The 23,106-nt window shown below is 31.3% G+C and overlaps 2 protein-coding genes across 6 annotated transcripts in view; both read left to right on the top strand.

Annotated features, from left to right (window-relative positions):
* Positions 1–1,213: 1,213 nt before the first annotated feature.
* On the top strand, positions 1,214–21,247 carry LOC111630589 (protein FAM49B-like). The gene is made up of 3 exons (XM_023374706.1): positions 1,214–1,381; positions 17,623–17,825; positions 20,771–21,247. The coding sequence occupies exons 1-3, from the start codon at positions 1,214–1,216 to the stop codon at positions 20,916–20,918; spliced, it is 519 nt and encodes a 172-aa protein (XP_023230474.1). The 3' UTR covers positions 20,919–21,247.
* LOC111630584 overlaps positions 4,773–23,106 on the top strand; it is an 84,958-nt gene continuing 66,624 nt past the window's right edge. For 2 of the 5 annotated variants that reach the window (XM_023374697.1, XM_023374701.1), the window contains exon 1: positions 4,773–4,871. The gene's annotated coding sequence lies outside the window, so the exon portion shown is untranslated. Of the gene's footprint in view, positions 4,971–5,024; positions 5,331–10,023; positions 10,062–23,106 lie in introns of those variants that run through there. The other 3 variants (XM_023374698.1, XM_023374699.1, XM_023374700.1) reach the window with 3 other exon arrangements.

Raw genomic sequence — 23,106 nt, forward strand, 5'->3', positions numbered from 1 at the left:
ACGAAACACTTGTTACGACTTGGGTTCCAGACCAGTGGCGTACCGTAGTGGGGGCGGCACTTTTTAGGGGGCGGCAAAATTTCACAATAAATAATAATATTATCTTGTAAAAATTTGAAACATTATAATCTATACTTGCATCGCGCTTACGATAGTGCTATCGTCCGGACTGTCGGCTCGCCGTCCCGGTGAACTAGTAATTTTTAATCCGAGGAAATCCTGCGAAACCTGTAGGCCCCTTTTTTTTGCCTTTACGATTCATTGGTGTTCATATACACCACTAATATTCAAAAGAACTATTTTAATTTAAACAGTTCGCTGCACTAGCACGGAATTTCATTGCTTGTTCTGTGACAAAACTGAATTTTAGTCTTTTAAATTGAAATATTGAAATACCTAAATAAGGTGGAGCGAAATTTTTTCTCCGCCCCGGGTGGCTGACACCCACGGTACGCCACTGTTCCAGACCGAGTACGAGTACCTTTTGCGCATGGCTACCGACTCCAACTCCGACTTTTCCTTATCATCCGACTCCGACTCCGACTCCGGCTAAAACACCAAAACTCCACGACTCCGACTCCGACTCCGACTCAACAGCCCTGCCAGGGCTGTGGAAGTCGCGTAAAAATCTACCGACTCCGACTCCGACTCCGACTTTTCCTTACCATCCGACTCCAACTCGGACTCCGGCTAAAACATCAAAACTCCACGACTCCGACTCCGACTCCACAGCCCTGGGAATAGCAGATGTCGAAAGCATTCTCTGTTCTGCGTTGAACGGAGAAGAGACATTTCGCCATTCGGACGTGTTCCGAAAAGTGAAATGTCTCCATGTTGACGACATTATCTTTGCCGCACTGGGAGGGGAGGAATGTTTCGATCATTCCTCCCTTTTCCAACGAGTGGGATCCTCTCGTTCGGTGTGGGTAAGGATGCAAAGGAAAAAGCGTCGCTTCGTAAGAGATGCGAACGACTTTTTCCTTTGCTATTTCTGAAGGACATTACTAACCTAGGATACGAAGGCAAGAGGTTTTTCGTTTGTTTTTTCCTCTTGTCATACTGTAAGATGGCCGACTCGGTGGAGATAGGGGACTTGAAACCCACTTCACGGCACCTGTGTAAGGTTGCCGTCTCCTAGATGGGAGCTATTAATCCCGCGTCAGGATGAACCTAAGGGAAGGTTGTATGTGGGCTGTGACGGAGGAGGCAAATGATGGCAAGTGTTTTACACAAAAAAGCCGTTTATTTGTTAACATTTATGCTTACATCGGCAATCGACAGTCCTTCACTAATTCCCGTCGGCAATGTAGAGAGACGAGGAGGTCTACTTCTGGTTGGCCCCGGTGCGGACGAGATGAAGTCGGAAGCAGCGGAGTCCAAAGTTCGTGCCGATGACACACCATAATCTCAGTCGCGACGTTTCGGGGAGTCGGAGGAGAGCTCTCTTGACCTTGATTTTCCGATTTTTATAATTTTTCTCCCACTATTCGGACTTTTGATTGGCCCCTCGTCCCCTTCCTCGCTTCCCGATTGGTCTCTTTTGAAATTTGGAGAAAACCGAGACCGACTCGGGTCACGGGAAAGGTCCGATTCCAGGTGTCTGCTCGACGCCGTTCTGTCGATTGTTCTTGGGGATTGTTGACAAAATTGCAAGATTCGCGCTCATAATTTAGCTCCGTTACTCGCGATTTCTGTCATCTGGGTACTCGAACGATCATATGCAATGATTTATCTCTCTTAAATCTTTCCCTCTTTTCAGAAATTGTTTCCCTAGATTGACTGTTTATGAGCGTTGGGGTCAAACTTCTACCTGCATATGACCACTTGTCTCTGACTTATAACTTTTCACTCTGACATTGATAGTTTGTTTAACACGTGTTCGAGTCATCCGAGACTCGTTGTCTACATTTTGTGCTGCATTGTTTAGATTATGGGATTTTCCTCCCCCTCTCATTTTTACCCTATCGTTATTATTTGAACATAGGAATATCGCGATTTACATGATTCGAACATCGGTTGGGTCCTCACAATACTAACAACATTTAAATTTAAGGTTTTAGTTTCAATTTACTAACATAGGATAAGAAGGCAAGAGGTTTTTTTATTTATTTTTTCCTCTTGTCATACTTCTATTTACTAATTTAGAATAAGAAGGCAAGAGGTTTTTATTATTTTTTTCCTCTTGTCATACTAACATTCAAACTAAAACCTTAAATTTAATTTACTAATCTAGATGTAAGAAGACAAGGGGTTTTTAATTTTTTCCCCTTGTTGTACTCACATTAGTTTAGTAATTCACATCCATGCACATAAACAACAACATCCTTCACGCTGAAACACACAGTTCAAACAATGACACATTCGTCGCATCCAATCACCAACGATTCCATTCACGTGCATTATGAAGAACACCGTTTCACAACACGAACACGCTTCCCAAAAGCCAACCTCTGGGTCCACGTCCCGGGAAGCGGTAACATCGGTCGATATGACTGATGGCCGAAGAGGCTCTGGTAACAATTTACTTTTGACTTATCTTCGACAATAAAATCTAAATTCAAATTCTTGTAATGATTCGTTTACTTGTATTCAAATGATTTTTTGTTAATTACAGTATACTGTATAGATAAAAATTTTTTCACAGCAAGTGAAAAAGATTCCAAATGATTGCTTTACCAGTATTTCTCAGAATAAATTGAATGTGCACAAAAAGCAGAAATGGATTAATATACGTAATACACATTCCAATGGTAAATACAGAATGTGAATATAGTAGAATGAGATTATAATAAAAGCTACACACTGCGAATGAAAACATTAACTTGCATAAAAAAGTAGACGTGGTAAGAGTACTTTACACATGCTACTTTTAATGTAATTTTAAAATATTCCTGTATTTAATTAACAAAATAATAATGCGACGGTTGTCCCAAAAGTAATGCACCGTTGGCTCTAACTCGAAAAATATTTTGTTGAAGTGATTACAGGCCTTCAAAATAATCCCCCCCTTATCAATGCACGCTTGCCAGCGGCGCGGAAGTGCTTGGATTCCGTTCAGTTGGATTCCGTTCCCTTCTTATTGAGCATCCGAATCTGTCGGGTCACTTCTCTTCGGAACTCTTCCAGTGTCGGAAAACGCACTCCCCGAAGGGGTTCCTTCAGCTTGGGGAAGAGATCGAAGTCGAGTGGCGGAGCTGTTTCCAGCCCTATTTTTTGATAAGTTTGATGATGTCGCTTTCGTTTGCCTGGCAGCTGTGTTAAAATACGATGTGCGCTCGTTTTCGAGATTCCTGTCTCCGCCTCAATTTCTCTTACCGTGATTCTCCAGTCTTCGTCGAGCAATGATGCAATGATTGAAGCGTTTGTGTTGTCAGCTGTTACAGTAAATGGCCGCCCCGCGCGCGGATCGTCTTCGATGCTTGTTTGATCTTCTTGAAACTTCGTGTGCCACCTCTGTATTGTGCTACGATTCACAGTAAACCTTCCAGACACTTCTTTAAACGCGGCATGAATTTCGGGCACTTTTTTGCCGCACACTGTTTCGATGCAAATATACGCACGTTGCTCTATTGCTGAAATCCGACCCGGTGGACTGTTCTCGTTGTCTTTTCGAAGTTTTGGCATTTTCCTTTTAAACGAATCCCACTACCATATGATACCAACGTGTTCGTAAGACTTCAATCTACACACTGACGCTTCGATCAGCTGTCTACGTTGCCTACAACGCCCGCTAGAGCGCGCTGTGCATTACTTTTGGGACAACCCTCGTAATTAATAGAACTTAAATAAAATTTTTTACATAGACTTATAACGGAAATCCGAAATTCGGCGTATTGTCGTTATTGTTTTTTGAGAAGAATTTCTGTGCAAGGTATAATACGTTAAGATATGCTGGGTCAATTTTTCAAGAAAAATAGGAAAAAAAGATAGGTATTTTAAAAAAATTGGCAAGAAGAACTTGGTAATATTTCGAATGTTGGGTAGACAATCTTTGATCTCTGAAATCTCCCGTTCTAAGAACTTTAAAATTTGGCCTCTGTCACAACACGCCATTTTATTAGCAAAATTTCGTTCGAGTCGCTACTTCACAAGATTTGTCAATTTGAGTCGCGATTCAAAACCAGCAAAGTTTAATAGCATCAATGCCTCTTATGCACAAGCTATAGCAAGGGGACAATAGGATGTTTAAGAGTTAATATCTTAGGATGAGGAAATGATTAATGCGTCTTTATACACAAGCTAGCGTACCGTGTCGTTTCGTTTTATAAACTACCCATTCTGAAATATTATTTAATATCTCAGAACATAGAATAAAGAAATTAAACAAATTCGACGCCAACACACAGACGAATTTTCCCCCTTTATTTGACATTTTTTGGGTTCGGAAGGACTCCAAACGTGTAAATTTGCAAAAAACTCGAAGGGTCAAATTTGACACGATTCCAATAATTTTCAGTTTTATATACGTAACAAGTTGGAAAAGTAAAAAGGAGTCGGAGTCGGCGAATTTTTGATGACTCCGTCTCCACAGCCCTGGTATTTATGGCAAAATTGTTCGATATTTTTATTCTATACAGAGAAAAAATAAACGGTATTAAAGTAAGATATTCTTTATTTAGGACAATTTCTAAACAGCATTTGAAATTAATATGTTTATAAATTCGCTTTAATCTAGCACTTAAAATTTGCTATAAAGTAATAACGAAAAAATATGAGTATTTCAATATTATTATTTATTTTCGAAAGTTCGGTATTTCCATGTTAATTCATAAATTCGACACCAGAGATCCCCTTAGTTACCACGGTAACTGTAAAATGTTCTTTAAATCGAAAAGGTAGATGGTAGAAATTCGATTTAAAAATCTCTTCGAGTAAGTCGACTATTTACCTCTGCGAACATTCATTTATATGATTTGCATATATATTATTTATTTTACGTCGGATTAATGCGAGATTTAAAATAGTCAAATGTAAGTGACGTTATTGTTTGCGCGGAGCTGCTGATTACGGTTTCCGCCATTTTATATTCGAACAGACTCGTGATTGGGAGAAAAAAAATTACGATAAATTATTTATTGCGGACTTGAATAGTTACTTTGCATTTTGCAATTAATGATTTAAGTTTTTCGTTAATGTTGATATTAATTTTTCTGCAATTTTATTACGAACGGACCATGTTAGTTTGTTGCGAGTCTGTAAAAAAGTGTCATGGCGGAATTTTATGTTTGGAGGGAATTTCGGACTTGCAGCGTGATAAATGCGATATCGATTGAATATATAAAACGCTAAAATAAAATTGTGTTTTTTAGTATATTTGCTTAGATTTTTCAGTAAGATATCGGGGTTTTAATTAATTAATTAATTTTAATAAAAGAAAATAGCCTTATTGCATATTTTACACATTCATTGATTTAATCTATAATTTGAATCAATATATATAAAGCTTTTCCCATTAAACAAATAGGAAAGTGTTGATAATGTAAATGTATTGTCTATATCAAATATGTACTGTACATATGTATTTGAATGTAGTAATTGTATACAGGGTGATTGGAAAGTGTCTGGCCAAAATTTAAAGGGGCTTAGAGGGGATGAATATAAAAGGATTCACAGTACAATGTTTGTCTGGAAATGCCACGTGAAGGTAGTAGAGGGCCCTGTGTAGGGCAGTCAAACAAGCCAGCAATGCATGAAGCTGTCTTTCCCCGCTGTGATTTCATACAGCATGCAGCACTTCACGAATGCTGAATTAGCAGATATCCATCTGACGTATGGAGCTGCGAATGAAAATGGAAGAGCTGTGCGAAGGTTGGGCTTGTTACATTTGTTTGTGTCTCTTTCCTTTTACCTTTCCACTTTCGTGTGAAAGTCCTGGACAAGCATTGTACTGCGAATCCTTTATATTTGTCCCCTCTAACCCCCTTTAAATTTTGGCCAGACATTTTCCGATCACCCTGTATACAGTAAAATGTGTGTAAAACCTGGCCCCCTCTAAATTGAGCATGTGGAATTACTGATATAAACTCAAATGATTTTATTATATTTAAAATTGTTATTTAGCTAGCAAAATGTGGTAGTTTATTAATTTAAAATTAAAAAGAACTTTAATAATGAGATTTGGTGTTATGTTGTACAGTACATGCCATCATTTAAGATAATTGATAGTAAATTGATAGGGAAGAGGTTCAACAATGGAATTCCAGTGGGATAAAATTATTATTATAATTCTCATACAGGAGTAATTCTTGATATACAATTTATAATCATACAATTAAAAGACCAGAAGAACTATGAATGATTTGAAGTTTTCACTAAAATTCTTAAGTGAAATATGATGCAATAAAATCGCTATAGAGTGGGGGATATGTTTACTTTCTAAACGGTGAATAAATATTGAAATATATGATTGAAAAATATAAAGTATTGGTTTATATTTCTCTGTTATAAATTGTTATACTTGCTACACTTGATATGTGTTTTGCAAGCGTTGGTAACATAATGGTGAGATACATAAACATTTGAAACATAACGGAATATAATTATAATTGGCCAGAATATTATAAATTATAGAAACATTAGAGATGTGTATCTGTGTGTTGCTAAGTTAGAATTATTTTGAAGTTCTTATGCATTTATTAGAAAGTCTGGCAGTGCTATAATTCTAAAAGTTGGTGTAAAAAAATTATTTTAGAATATTCTTATAAATTATTTATTAAAGTATGTATCTTTAAATACACTGCTACTATAAATTGAAAGAAAAATATGAATTAATAATAATCAAATTTTATTAAATAATCAGAAATACTTATGAACTATAAATATATTTGTTAAAAGTTTAGTATAATAGAACTATTAGTTATTAATTAAAAAGTAAAAGAATTCAATACTTGAACATACAGGAACATGTAGCAAAGAAAATTATGTCATGGCTGCATTAATAAGCATCCACAATATATTATGGCATTTTCATATTGCCAAAATGTGTTTTGTTTAATTATTAAAAGAATTTCAATGCAAATTTTGGTTTTCAGTCATNTTAAAATTATTAGTTATAATAGGAAACAAGGGGAAGATCCTTGTCTTCATTGAAAACATTTATTTCAATTTAAAAAAAAAGTAAGTTATAAGCTGGAAAGTTTATAAAATATAGAAAATAACTTTGATTAAGAGAAGAAAGTCATGCAGCTGTATAAAATAATAATGGATCCGAAATCATAAAGAGTTATCCGCACAACATCTGGTATAAGCCTTCCTTTGTTTTAAAAATTTTTAAATATATTTTTATGCTAAATGCTTTTGTGTTTTATTAAGTTTCTTTACTTAGTTGTGAAATTTAATATTTAATTAACGCATATGCAATAATAATCTAGAATAAAAAGATGAAATAAAGATAAATGAATTTATTAATGTTTGAGTTTATAGACGTGTATTTCAAAGATACAGTTGTGTTAATTTCTTTTATATATATTTTAAACATTTATTATTTTAATCAAAGGATTACATACAATTATATTTATCTACGAATACAATTCAAGTATTGACAGGAAAATAGGCATATATTTATTATAGATTGAGTCTAAGTTACTAAGCTGATAATCATTAGAAACTACACTTTAGTTTTATTTAAACTTTGTCGTGAAACTTTGTCCTAACGTAAAAGTTAATAAATTTAAATTTTCTTGATTAATTAATGCAGAAATACTTCGTAAATTTAGAAAACTAAATAACGTATTTCTCAATTCCTGATGTAAATAGACACATTATTTTTGTATGACAAGGACTAATCAGGCGAGAATTTCATCCAATATATTTTATTGTCATTCTTCACGTGTATGCATTTCGGGCTTTAGCTCCTCTTCCGTAAATGCTACAATGATATAATACATCAAACTAACCACTACATAAAATAAAACAAACATACAAACTTCTACATACATTTACATAACATATTTAATAACATTTTTTATATAAGTCTATAAAAGTTTTTTGTAGTTGAGTAAGTAAAGATAAGTAAACATTGATCTTGTTTAAAGAATTCTTTAAACATCTTAAAATATGCCAGATCATTCTTTACCATAAACTGACAACAACAAAGTGCCTCTTTTCCTACATTTTACTATTGTAATTAGCCAATTAAAACTATTACGTCACCCCAATTTGTATTAACTAAAGCACTATTACTTAATTTTATATTATTCTTATATTTTCTAATTTCAAAAACTCTAATTTGGTCAATATGGCTTTGCTTTTACAGTAACACATTTTCGGTTATCATCTTACACATGGCTACTCTGTTTTTCCTCTTATTTCATAAAATACGGCTGGGTTTCGGGATTGCAAGATTGGGCTACGAATAGCACATTAGGGCTCTAGGCTACTACATTTGGGCGATTTACTACTTTTGAGCCACTATTAAAAATAATTTGGGCTACATTTAGAAAAGTTCTCCTTTACTTTTTATAAAACCTATTTGGCAACCTGTTATTTGCTTGCGGTTTATTTATATTAATATTATTTATTATAAAATAAATTTCAGGCTTCAAAAATTTTCAATTTTGTTTATATAAATATGTTAAAAATTATGTTTGATTATACAAAATGACATATAGTATTTCAGTAATGGTTTTATTACTTTTATATAATTGAGTAATTGCAAATTATCATTTCTAATTATTTAGATTTTTTCCCTGTTTTATTTTTGCTAATATAGTCTACTTTGGAAGAAAATTTTTAATCATTAAGAGTGTTTATTCTGTTTTAACCAGTTAATATCATTTAATATCCAGATTTCACATTATATCATGAAAATATTTCAACTTTTTGTTTATATTGTTTTCTAATTATCTATTAATATGGGGAAAATTTTTGTATTTGCTCACTAAATTTAAAAAAGTATTCTGTGTAGAATTATAAAAGTCATGTGAAGCAGATGGGCCATAATGTGGATCAAACAGAGATTGATTCAGCCATCTATAGATAAAGATTTTTCTTTTCGTTTTATCTTGTAAATAGGTCATTTGATTAAATGTAGGTATGAAACATGACTACCTCAAATATACAGTATTTAACATAAATATAACATTTGGAAAATTCTGATGGCATAAAATCAAAAATATACTGAATAAAGTGTAAAAAGAAGTTGGAAATCATTCTCAATCTCAAAATGCTATGTGAATAGCTGATTATTAACATAACAAGTTTAATGCAGCCTTTTTTTATGTCTTTTGCATTTATATTATATGTCTGCTGTTATATATCAGACTTTTTCAGGAACTGAAATATAGAATTGAGACTTTTGAGATTTGATAAATAAATTGATATTAAATATGGAATTTTAAGAGGGAAATTTTATATCAAATTTCATCTTCAGTTACTTTATTTTCATTAAATATCAAACTATTTTCTAGTGCATGATGATAACCTAATTTTATAATACTTTTTAAGATTTTATATATATTGAACAGTAATTATATTTGTTTGCAAGTTTTCTTTTTATATTAATAAAAAGAATATTAATATATTTTAAATGAATAACTTAAAATTTTAAAATTATTTAATGTTTTTAAAAATTTTTCATTGTAGAAGTTTGGAAGTAAATAGGAATACAAAAACTGTTAAAATATATTAAAATAAATTTCAAGTGAACAAAAATCTTTAAACTATAGAAACCTACATTTTTAATGTAGATTTCTATATTTTAAATATTCTAACACAAAAACAAATATATGGATTCTATTATCTTATATATCTTCATTTTTAATGTAGATAAGTTATGTAAGACTGTAGAATCCTTATTTGTTTTGTCAGGAGTATTATAATACAGATACTGAAGTAAATAATTATTAATGTATTGATATTAAATTCCATGTTCTTTTTTAAATTGTGAAGGTTTAGGATGATATTTTTCCTTTAATCATTATATTGATATTTATTATTGCTATAAATAAAACCTATATCTATAAATTAATGAAACTAACCCAAACTCATCTTAGTTTTATAAGGTTGGTGAGGAGTTTGGATTAGGCTAGGATTGATTTCTTGATGGCTAGAAAAAAAAAGAGGTACCTAATAGTTAACTCTTTCATTCTTTTCTTTTTCTTTCTTATTTAAATCTTATGACAATGTAGAAATATATTTAATTGAATTATTAACTTTTGATTTTATATGAAACATTTTGGATAAATTTAACTATTTTTTTTTTCTTATGTATATTTTATATGATTTTCAAGTAAATACTATTAATGTGTATTTTATGATGATGATATAGAACACAGGTTCCCAACCTATGGGTCGTGACCCAGAAGGGGGTCGCAACAGGTTTTCTGTGGGGTCGCCAACTTATGCAGTAAACTAAAGAAAATTTTCACTATAATGCAATATTTATTTTTAATGGTGCCTTGAAGAAATAAACATCTTCCAACACTAGAGGAGTTATAATTCAGCACTTCAAACAACCTTTACAGCTCCAGTGGTATGTGTTTACATCTTAGCAAACGTTTTCAACCTCATTGAGGTCTTCATCAGGCTACTTTAATTAGGAACTCGAATGCGTTTGGAACGGTGTTGCTTTTTTGGTCCAATTTGATGTTCAGGCCATAGGGGTTGTCATTCATTGAGTTAATGAACTGGTCCAACATCCTCCTGTACAGGAGATATGTTGTTGATATCTTTATCATATGGAAAACTGAACCCAACATCAACCAGTTCATTAACTCAATGAATGACGACCTTTATGGCCTGAACATAAAATTGGACCAAAAAAGCAACATCGCCGCGCATTTCCTGGACTTAGACCTTCAAATTAAGGATAATGTGATCACATCCAAGGTCTATTACAAAGAGTCCTATGTACCGCTTTTCATCCCCGCTAATTCGGAGGATCCTTACTCCTACAAGATCGCGGCTTTTAGGGCCTTAACTAAGAGGGTGTTTACGCACAATTCCAATTATCAAGACACCATAGCTGAACTTATACACGTTTAGGAAATGGCCACACAACATGGGTATAATAAGAACTTAGTACATAATATCGCTCACGCTTACACACAGGCGTGCGCACGAGACACTGCCAATGTCCAAGGGGAGCATTTGGATAACGAGTGTACAAGAAAAATTGTGGGGTACAACCACCATCTGGACGCAATATACAAAGAAATTTTATCCATCAATAAAACTAAGATAGCTTATAAAAGGCCTAGATCAGTTTACAACTTGCTTCGCAATGTGAAAGACGCGATCGACTTAAAACACGCACCGGGGGTATATGCTATCCCGCTTTGGGATGATAGATTTAACAGCAGTTTGGCTAATGTGGGGTCAACCAAACGCTCCCTTCACAAAAGGCTGTGTGAACACAAACGTGACATCGACAATAAAAAACACACCATTGCCCTCTCAACGGTTGCCACTGAACCGGGAATCACGGCTGACATACAAAATGCCCACTTGATCAGGCTCTCACATTGCACTGATCAACTGAGAACGATGGAAACTTTAGAAATATACAAGGCAGGATTATGTGGCACGTGCATCAACTCCAGGGATGCAATCGGTATATCTGGCACGTGGAAGTTTTGTTATGAGGGAACTCATCCCCATAATTGAGTGTGTATAATTCGTCTGCTTCTGCTGTTACGCAAACTTGATATTACACGTGCGTTACAGTTGTTTTAGTGCGTACGTAACGTTCCATGAGTATTCTTAAATCTGTTTATAAATTTTGAATCGTATACGTTTCGTTCCAAACGCATTCGAATTCCTAATTAAAGTAGCCTGATGAAGACCTCGATGAGGTTGAAAACATTTGCTAAGATGTAAACACATACCACTGGAGCTGTAAAGGTTGTTTGAAGTGGTGCCTTGAAGTTTGAATAATTTCATATATTTTTTAAAACTTAAAATAAGTGTAATCTGGGTAGCTATTCTGTCACAGTTGTTGGGTTTTTTGGGTGATGTGTTGTCAACATGTGTTGAAAATTTTGAGAGGAATAAATTAAATGTTGAGAATGATATGAGGTTGGCGTTAACAAAATCTCACCCGCGAGTTTTGAGGCTGGTTAATAACATGCAATTTCAACCATCGCATTAAATTAATTATTAAACATAATTTAAAATAAAATTATACTGAAAAACTAATTTCGTTTTTTTTAATTACCTTATTAAAAATGCTTTTTTCAATTGTATCGGGGTTGCAGGTCACTTGGCTTTTATAAAAAGGGGTTGCCACCCAAAAAAGGTTGGGAACCATTGATATAGAATATCAAATTTAGTTTTAATGACACACTATTAATTGATTAATTACATATAAAACCAAGCCTGACGTATAGTAATAAACATATAAGCCATCAGATTTACATCATATCTTTATAGTTAATTAGCCATATTATAGCCATATTAAAATCCAATAGTATGGTTTGTATATTATTTATTAATTTGTATTTATGAAAGACTGTTTTAATAACATTACAGTGGTACCTCAGGATACAAAATTAATTCGTTCCGAAACTGAGACTGTATCATGAAAATATCGTAAGGTGAATCATTTTTCCCCATACGATTACATGTAAAACCAAATAATTCGTTCCAACACGAAAAACACACTCAAATTAAAGCTAAGTAGTACATTGAAAAAAAATAACTTTAGTAAGGAAAACACTGAAAAATGCGTTTTGTAATTGTAAATGTATAAATAACCATAATAGTATAATAATTAATAAAAAAATGAATGATGGGATAATAGGAATAAAAAAAACCAATTAAATATGTCTTTAATTAATAAACACTGCTGTACATTAACCTTATGATAATAAGAAAAATAACTTTCATCAACTTCCTGTCAAGGTCATAGACTAGATTATTTTTAGAACTGTTAAGCCTTTTTTTCTTCCTAACCATGTCTGTAGAATATATAGTGAATCACTGTTTTTAACTTTATCTTTTATGATATGCTATCTACATATTTACAGGCTTTCTGCTGCCTGGAAGTTGTCCATCCTGAATAATTCTCTAGGAGTTTCAGCTNGCAAATGTCATTACTCCGAGCAGCAATACGGCCAGTGTGAACCTTTCCGGGATGTTTCTTTTCAATAAAATCAGGCACTTTCTGATAATACCTCAAGATTTCTTTTATCGAGCGAGATCCTTCCACGACGAAGCAAACAAGCGGACTGAGACCAATGAACAGAAGTGAATAAAAAATGGCGCTGCGTACTAATGTAACATCGTATGGTGAGTTTTTGTTCATACCGTGGAGCAAAATTATGTTCGAATTTCATGTCGTATCCTGAAAATTTCGTATGCTGGGGCGTTTGTATCCTGAGGTACCACTGTATTATAAAGATAAAATTTGACTATATAAGACAAAAATTTTGATGCAATGATTTTCAAAATTGTCATTAGAATGTCATTAGAAAATTATTTGACTGATAGATTTTTAAAAAAGTTAGAAAAATATTTCTAAAAGCTTAAATACTATTAAAAATTTCATGTAGTACAGTGGGTGATCGGTTAACGAACAAATCGGATAACGAATACTTTCATGAAAGATTTTTTTGTTTGGACAACAAACACATGATCAGATAACAAACACCTCACAGAGCAAACACAAGAAGAAGCAACATAAAATAATGAATACTGATTGATCTTCCCTTGTCTTCAGACAACAGTTTGAAACTTTTTGGATCACAGGAGATGTCAACATTGATGCTGATAGTATATACTGATTGGAGAGTATTCCTCCGAACTTTGAAACTCTCCCTTGTAATTCCAGTCTTTTATTTTTCTGACAGAAACATTTTTTTTATAGTATTCCTGAGACTGTCGGGTGAGCACTTGTTAAGTTTTGCGTCGGTTTTTATTTTTGAAAGGTGAGAGTATAATAGCAAAGGTAGAGAGTGGGCAGATGGGCAGTATGTTTCAGATGTGTCTGATGTCTGTTGCTGCTGGGCAGTATGGCTTGAACAGGTTACAGGCTACAGTTCAATCTTATCTGAGAAAGATACTGTATTATCAAGAAGACTCAAGCAGCTTAAGGAGTAACAAAAATCACATCTGAAAAATAAAGAACATTGAAGAGCTCATAATGGAACCTGAAACGGATCTGATGACAGAAAAATGCCAAGAACTCTTGAATGAAGAACACCAAGAAACTCAGCGAGATGTTTTCTTCTGAAAAAGAGAATTAATGTCAATATCTGCTATTAAACATTTTTTTGAGGTGGGAAAGTCTTAGAATGGCATACAAATCAGGTTGATGTTAATAGGCTTAGGGATCTCTACAATTACAGTGCTATTAATTACTTCTGAAAAATCCTGAAGAAGACAGAAAAGCAATCGACATTAGACAGATTTTTTAACCCCCACAAACGGAAAAAACATGACTAATAAAAATGCAAGACTGTGTATATATGTATTTTTCTTATTTCATATAAATAAACATAGTAAGAAAGTATATGTTTTTATTTTTGGGGTTTCCAGAACGAATTAATCAAATTCCCATAAAAATGTATGATAATTGGCTAACGAACAACTCAGATAGCGAACAAAGTCTTGGAACAGATTATGTTTGTTAACTGATCACCCACTGTATTCTAAAATTCATTAAAAAGACTGATAAGAGCATTTAGAAATTATAATAATATATATACTGTTTTGAGTTATTTTCAACATTCTTTATATGTATTTTATCCATACAAGATGTTTCATGGTAATTTAACCAGTTGATTTCTTTATGTAATCGTTGGCATAAGATATTTTAAAATATCAGTTATTTTTTGAAAGCTATTGATTTAAATATTTAAATATAGTGGAAAGTAGGAAAGTCAAATAATTTGTGTTACAATTTCTTTTAAATTTCTAGTTAAATTGCTTTTTTCGTGATTACAAAATATTCTATTTTGCCTAATACTGATAAGGAAGTTGCTTCATAAAATCTTTACCATCATATAGTTATAGACAAAAGTAAATTAAGGTGACCTTGTTTGTTAATTACGGAACAGATTTTTGAGTTTTTCCTTAGAAAATACTTTACAAGTAATATGCATTTTCATTTTTCTATTAATTGCTATTTGCATCCATAATGTTGATGTAATATTATATTTTATAATTGTATGTATGTTTTGTTCAATGGTGGCTACGAATGCTTCTCAGGAATAATGCAAGCAAATTACACTAGCTATTAAATGAAAGTATTTGTACTCGTAAGTTTCAAGCAGACGTTTCATAAACTGTGTGTTTAATATCAAAGTGCTGATTTTATTTTGTTAATTTCTTTGCAATATGATGTTTAATGAAACTGTTTATATTTTTTTATTAAATAGATGATAAATAATTTTCTATTGGAATAAATCAGTANTTATTAATGTGGATATGATAAAAATATCTGCGAAAAATAAGTAACAAATTTCTACATTATTCAGAATAAAATTAAATTCTAATCTACATTGAGAAGCCAGCCTTATTAACCTATGTCTAAGCCTTAAATTTCATTGCCATTTTGGCAAGATAGAAACTTCTACTTATTAGTTTTACTAAAACAGTATTAATATAAAAATTTGTTTGGAGATGGTCGTTTCATGGAAGTGTCATTATTGAAAACAAATTTACAATCAATTGACAAGTGACTTACAAATAAATTTCTTATTTGACTTAAATCTATAATACTTATTTTTAGGTATCTAGGATTTTAAGGTATCATATGTAGGTATCAAAAACACATAAACAAAACAATTAACAGCATATTGTCTTCTTGACTGTGAATTATAAAAGAAAATGAAGAGAATGAATCTTTGTTATACTGTATGTTTTTTTTTAATCATATAATGTTTTGTGACAGGAATTTTTCTCAATGAATATTTTTTAATAATAAACATTGTTCAGAATTAGTCCTTTAGTGGAAATTATACATAAATTATTTATTAAAAGTATTTGTGCAAAAAAAAAGGAACACATTTTAGCAGAGATATTTTTAACACATTATGTCATGGCTGCATTAATAAGCATCCACAATATATTATGGCATTTTCATATTGCCAAAATGTGTTTTGTTTAATTATTAAAAGAATTTCAATGCAAATTTTGGTTTTCAGTCATATTAAATATGCCAAAATGCATTGAGTGCATTTTTGAAAGTGCCACAACAAGATTTGCATTGTGGATGGATCTGAGAAGTCAGAACACAATGCAGTTGATTTTTTGCTCAGTGAGTGTTTTCAGTCTTTGTACCTAACATATATAATGTTGCTAATCAATAGTATTAACAAAAAAGATACAAATTTATTAACATAATACATAATATTCTCTTCAAAACTTATTTTTGTGTATAGAAAAATACATTATATATTAAATCCTTTGATGTCTTATATTTAATTCAATAAATTAAACATAACTTTTTTCTTGGAAGTGATTACAAATTTAATTTTAATATTTTCGAAATTTTTAATTCTTAAAACCTTGGGAAATTACATGCAATAATGACTTGTAATTGATTAAATGCAAACATTTTTAAAGTTTTTTTTTTAAATTTAATTGTCATCATAATATAATGGAGGTTATAATCATCATTATATAATTAAATATATCATTTTTAAACACGCACATATACATATATTTCTTTATATAAGTAAAAAAAGAAATGCAATCTGTATAAATTCAATAAAGGAACATGATTCAACTAACAGATAAACTTATGATTTTTGACAGCATATTACAAAAATACATTATGGATTACAATTTTCAAAAAAACAGTAAGATGAATATTGACTTTTTTATTTAAATATTTATTAATAGTAATACTATTAAATTATTTTTTATGGTGATAAATAAATTTTATCAAAAATTCAAAAATGTAAAATTTTGTAATGTTATAATTTATTTATTATTATATTATATTAATATCAACAGAATAGTATCAAACTGATTGATACATAAATAAAAATCAAAAAATCTTTAATCCAGCAGGTACTTATAACATGAAAAAACAAATGCTTTGGCTATCTTGAATAACTGTCTTAGGTTTGAATGTTCTGTAGAATTTGTGTTCTAGAATGTCAGTTCAAAAAATAAATTCAAGTATAGTGCTCATTCCAGTACTTCATGCTGTTTGGTGATGTCATTGCAAAAATCAGAAACTCGGAAAACTTATCCAATACATGGCAGATCATCTACAGATAAATGTACTTCTGTGGATGATGCATGGTCTGTCACTTCTGAATCCCAATGTTTTAATAAATATAAAGATACAAATGTTTGCAGAGACATCTCCAAACAATGTGACGTCATTGCATAGAATTTGTTTTTCAAACTGACATTCTAGAACACAATCACCACAGAATTTTTAAATCTGATGATCACTATTCAAGATAACAAAAAACTTTTTTGAGTTCTTGCTGGATTAAAGGTTTTTTTGACTTTTTTTTATTATATTAATATTTATGAATTCTATACTTTAACAAATTTTTTTATATATCCTTTTTTACATACTCTTACATTCTAAAAATAAATAGTAAAATTTGATATTATATGACTGATTTCATATTTTAAATCAAAATTTTGAACAGTTACTTCATATTTGATGCAGATTGTAAATACAGAATTAAGTTGAATTATAATTTATTTACTTATTAGGATCCTATTGAAGAAGAATTAGAAGTTCCAAATGAACTAGCTAATAGAATGTCCTTATTCTATGCTCATGCTACACCTATGCTGAAAGTATTAAGTGATGCTACTACACGTTTTGTTGCTGAAAATAAAGATTTACCAATAGAAAATACTACTGAGACATTAGGTACAATGGCCAAAGTGTGTCAAAGAATGGTGGAAAATCCGTAAGTATATTAAGGTTTAAACAAAACAAAATTGATAATTTAGTTTTATTGTTTGTTTTCCATGCTGATTTTAATTACTGAAATTTATAAAACTTAGCATATTCCATACATTCAATATTTAATATTCCCCAAAAATAACACCAGGTCTTATATTAATATAATTTTTGCTCCATAAAATGCATTAGGTCTTATTTTCAGGGGATGTCTCATCCAAAGGCACTTGCAAAATTTACAAATAAAATAAATAATAATATAAATTATAATTAAGTAAGTACAGGTATACCTCACTTTACATCTGTAATTGGTTCCAGGAGAGGCGACTTAAGTCGAAAAACGACTTAAGTCTAATTTACTTGTCACTAGGCTAAACCACAAATAACCATTCCCAGTTTTGTATTTTATTTATAAATGAATTTTTAATAATATATGGTTAATAAGAATCTATTTTAATTTTTAAATAAATTTTAGTTTTTAATATAGTATAGAAAAAAGTAATCTAAATTTTGTGAATTCATGAATGTACAGTACATACTTGTAAATATACTGTACATGTTTACAATTTGGTGATGTTTACAGTACATTGCAGACTTTTTATGTGTGAATGTAGTTTGCTCCAAGACATTATAAAATAAGATGATTTTGTAAGGTTAAATAACAAATACAGTTATTAAAATTATTTTGCAACAGTAAAAAATAAACTAATTTATATTAAATTTACCAATATTGAGTGGCACTGACAAGGATGCCAAATGGTAATGTTGGAGCTACCGTGGAAAACACCAACATTGAGCATTTAAAGACCGCTAAATAAGATGACAACACAGAAACACATACGTTTTCATGTTTTGTTCTCTAAGATTTATGATAATTATATTAACATTTACTGTAAATGTATATATTTTAATATGATTTTATGTGCTTTAACGCTTTTATAGTGATATTACAACTTTAACATTTGTGGCAGACAGACGTAAAGTCGAATAAAATGACTTAAACGTGATTTTTATTTTTCCATATATTTTTTGACAAACGACGTATAATTGAGAATGACGTAAGTCGAGGTATATCTGTATTAGTGTCAATATTAATATTATCTATACTAACATTATAAAGAGATAAAGTTTGTAAGTTTGGATGTAGGAGGTAATCTCCAAAACTACTCGTCCGATTTCAAAAATTCTTTCACCAATATTTAGAATGGACCTTCAGGGTGGACATAGGCTGTATATTATTCCATTAAACATTCATATAAATTAAAAGATATCATCTAGGTAAGCGTTATATTTTTGGTGTCAGCAGGTGGCGCGGGGCAAGACGTGCATGTATACAAGATAGGTAACCGCACGGTGCAGTCCTGTGGTCGATGAGATACGCAGTGCATGTGTCTGAACTTGTGCTGAACATTTGCCTATTTGTTGTCGCTTAAAATAATGAATATCTTTTGTCCTGTATGCGTTCCTAAAACATTCATATAAATTAAAAGATATCATCTAACTGATACTGTTATAGTCACAAACTGAATTCCATGTGGGCGAAACTGCAGGCACAGCTAGTTATTTTATAGTTCAGTATGTCTGTTGTGGGTTGCAATGAGCATATCAAATACAACCATCTGGATGATGATCTTAAGAGGAGCTTATTTTAGGGGTAGGGCTTATATTATGAGCATCCTGAAAAATCATGCTAAGGCTTATTTTCGGAGAAATGTGATATTATTAAAATGATCAATTATTTATTGTGAAATTGTCACAATGTTGGGCTGCAATTTTTAATTTATTTAATTTAAAATATATCCTCTTCTCAAGTTAGTACTGCAGTGTCTTGCCTCTGTATGGCATATTTTTTTGTTAACAATGGAGTCATGCTGGTCATTTATCTAACTCCTTTCAGGAAAAAATTTTTTAATTGAAATAACATGCCTTCCAGTTTTCATTGGAAGTTCATATATAGTTAATCTGGGCTGCCTGCTCCTAAGGTTTTCATATCTGGTCTTGGATTTCATCTATTTAACTCCAATCTCAAGATTAAGGAAAGATAGACAGATGGACTACAACAGTCGGAATTTATAGGACTACAATTTTTTCAAATTGCAGTCCAATTATTGGTTACAGTTTCTAATCAATATGTGTGTTTGTGTGTACAGGGATGTCTTTTAAGTCATCATGCACTTTAAAACTGCAGAAATGTTTGGTTTTTGGGTTTTTCCTCTCATGATTAAAACAATGTATGCAATGCATTAGAATAAACTAATTCTAATTTTTATAGACAAAAATAATTATTAAATGTATTTTAGTTTATTAGAATAAATTTAGTAAAATAATCAGTAGTTTAGTAATAGTAAAATTACTGATTATCTGGTGGATTAAAATCATCATTCAATCTGTCTCCATTAGATTTTTTCCTACAGAGGCATGTTAAGATGTAGTTTATTTTTTTAAGCATAATTTTTTTTATACTATAAATCACAAATGCAAATAATGCTGTAATTAAATTGAAATAAAATTGAAGAATGATTTTAAAAATTTACATTATTGAAAACTAAATAAAAAGAAAAAAAAAGAAATCTTTAAAGAACATCCATTCATAATCCCAGATCACAATTGGTCAAATTGCCTCCAGTGGTTAACTCTTACAAATTAAACATGCTATTGAATTGATATAATTAAAATTTAAAAAGCTATCTGCAGATGGCATGTAAAGAGAGCTGAAAAATATTTGTGCTGTGGAGAAATAAATACTGGGGCATAACAAAAAAAGAAAGTGTTGAATTTTGAATTAAATATATATTTTTGGTTTTAAGTTATTAAATAACTTTTAAATAAACAAAAGTAATAGATGCCGTTTTCATAAAAACTGAAGCCAAAATTTGTTTTCCGATTTTAGTATTTTAAGTATTTAGTAAATTTTTATTATAAAATTATATATAATAATTATTGTTTATATAGGGAATTTTATTCAAGGTTTAAAAATGAAGAAACAGTTCTCTTTGTTCTTCGGGTTATGGTTGGTGTTATTATATTATATGACCACGTTCATCCGGTTGGAGCATTTGCCAAATCATCTCATATTGATGTATGTATTAAGTCTTGGTAAAATAATAATTATAGCATTCTTTATTCTAATTTCAATCAAATGTAAATTTTTAATAAACTATTTGTATGTTAGATTTAAAAAATACTAATGAATAAAATGTTACCTTTATTTCCTGAACAAGAATTTGTTTAAAGCTTGATATATTTTTGAAATTAGACTTGAAATTATTAATTTATTCCAAAACCATGTCTTCTTCTAATTATTCTTTACTTCACAACTGGGTGCATGGGTAGACACTTGCTTCTTTAACATCACTCTTTATTCAGGAATATCTTACACACCAATAGCAGTATACACTGTTATTGGTGTGTAAGATATTCCTGTGTAAGTAAACCTATGCACCCAGTAGTGATGTAAAGAAAAACTTGAAATTGTTCTATTAGAATATATCTAATTGCTTAATCTTTTTGTAAAGAAATTGGAATTAGTTTGGTGTTTATTTAAATTATAAAAAATTGTGGTTTGATGAAATGGATGTACTTAATTAAAATTAATTATTATACCAGAATTTTTTCTCTGGGTAAAGTTTTAATGCTTTAGTTGAAAAATATATCAAGTTCTTATTTTGCATTGGCAACATTAATTNGGTAAAATATCTATCCAAAGAGGTTTGGCTTTGCCTACTTTTTAAAATGTTTCTAAAATGACTTAGGCAAATGTCATTACTCCGAGCAGCAATACGGCCAGTGTGAACCTTTCCGGGATGTTTCTTTTCAATAAAATCAGGCACTTTCTGATAATACCTCAAGATTTCTTTTATCGAGCGAGATCCTTCCACGACGAAGCAAACAAGCGGACTGAGACCAATGAACAGAAGTGAATAAAAAATGGCGCTGCGTACTAATGTAACATCGTATGGTGAGTTTTTGTTCATACCGTGGAGCAAAATTATGTTCGAATTTCATGTCGTATCCTGAAAATTTCGTATGCTGGGGCGTTTGTATCCTGAGGTACCACTGTATTATAAAGATAAAATTTGACTATATAAGACAAAAATTTTGATGCAATGATTTTCAAAATTGTCATTAGAATGTCATTAGAAAATTATTTGACTGATAGATTTTTAAAAAAGTTAGAAAAATATTTCTAAAAGCTTAAATACTATTAAAAATTTCATGTAGTACAGTGGGTGATCGGTTAACGAACAAATCGGATAACGAATACTTTCATGAAAGATTTTTTTGTTTGGACAACAAACACATGATCAGATAACAAACACCTCACAGAGCAAACACAAGAAGAAGCAACATAAAATAATGAATACTGATTGATCTTCCCTTGTCTTCAGACAACAGTTTGAAACTTTTTGGATCACAGGAGATGTCAACATTGATGCTGATAGTATATACTGATTGGAGAGTATTCCTCCGAACTTTGAAACTCTCCCTTGTAATTCCAGTCTTTTATTTTTCTGACAGAAACATTTTTTTTATAGTATTCCTGAGACTGTCGGGTGAGCACTTGTTAAGTTTTGCGTCGGTTTTTATTTTTGAAAGGTGAGAGTATAATAGCAAAGGTAAAGAGTGGGCAGATGGGCAGTATGTTTCAGATGTGTCTGATGTCTGTTGCTGCTGGGCAGTATGGCTTGAACAGGTTACAGGCTACAGTTCAATCTTATCTGAGAAAGATACTGTATTATCAAGAAGACTCAAGCAGCTTAAGGAGTAACAAAAATCACATCTGAAAAATAAAGAACATTGAAGAGCTCATAATGGAACCTGAAACGGATCTGATGACAGAAAAATGCCAAGAACTCTTGAATGAAGAACACCAAGAAACTCAGCGAGATGTTTTCTTCTGAAAAAGAGAATTAATGTCAATATCTGCTATTAAACATTTTTTTGAGGTGGGAAAGTCTTAGAATGGCATACAAATCAGGTTGATGTTAATAGGCTTAGGGATCTCTACAATTACAGTGCTATTAATTACTTCTGAAAAATCCTGAAGAAGACAGAAAAGCAATCGACATTAGACAGATTTTTTAACCCCCACAAACGGAAAAAACATGACTAATAAAAATGCAAGACTGTGTATATATGTATTTTTCTTATTTCATATAAATAAACATAGTAAGAAAGTATATGTTTTTATTTTTGGGGTTTCCAGAACGAATTAATCAAATTCCCATAAAAATGTATGATAATTGGCTAACGAACAACTCAGATAGCGAACAAAGTCTTGGAACAGA

Source organism: Centruroides sculpturatus, unplaced genomic scaffold (genome assembly GCF_000671375.1).
Source record: "Centruroides sculpturatus isolate CEXI.00-Female unplaced genomic scaffold, Cexi_2.0 scaffold603, whole genome shotgun sequence".
NCBI classification, from domain to species: domain Eukaryota; kingdom Metazoa; phylum Arthropoda; class Arachnida; order Scorpiones; family Buthidae; genus Centruroides; species Centruroides sculpturatus.

Bases quoted from the DNA above. Each gene is read 5' to 3' on its own strand.
- LOC111630589 (XM_023374706.1), top strand. From the start codon at position 1,214: ATGGCAAGTGTTTTACACAAAAAAGCCGTTTATTTGTTAACATTTATG. The intron at 1,382-17,622 runs GTTCGTGCCGAT...TTTACTTATTAG, and splicing joins CGGAAGCAGCGGAGTCCAAA to GATCCTATTGAAGAAGAATT. The intron at 17,826-20,770 runs GTAAGTATATTA...TTGTTTATATAG, and splicing joins CAAAGAATGGTGGAAAATCC to GGAATTTTATTCAAGGTTTA.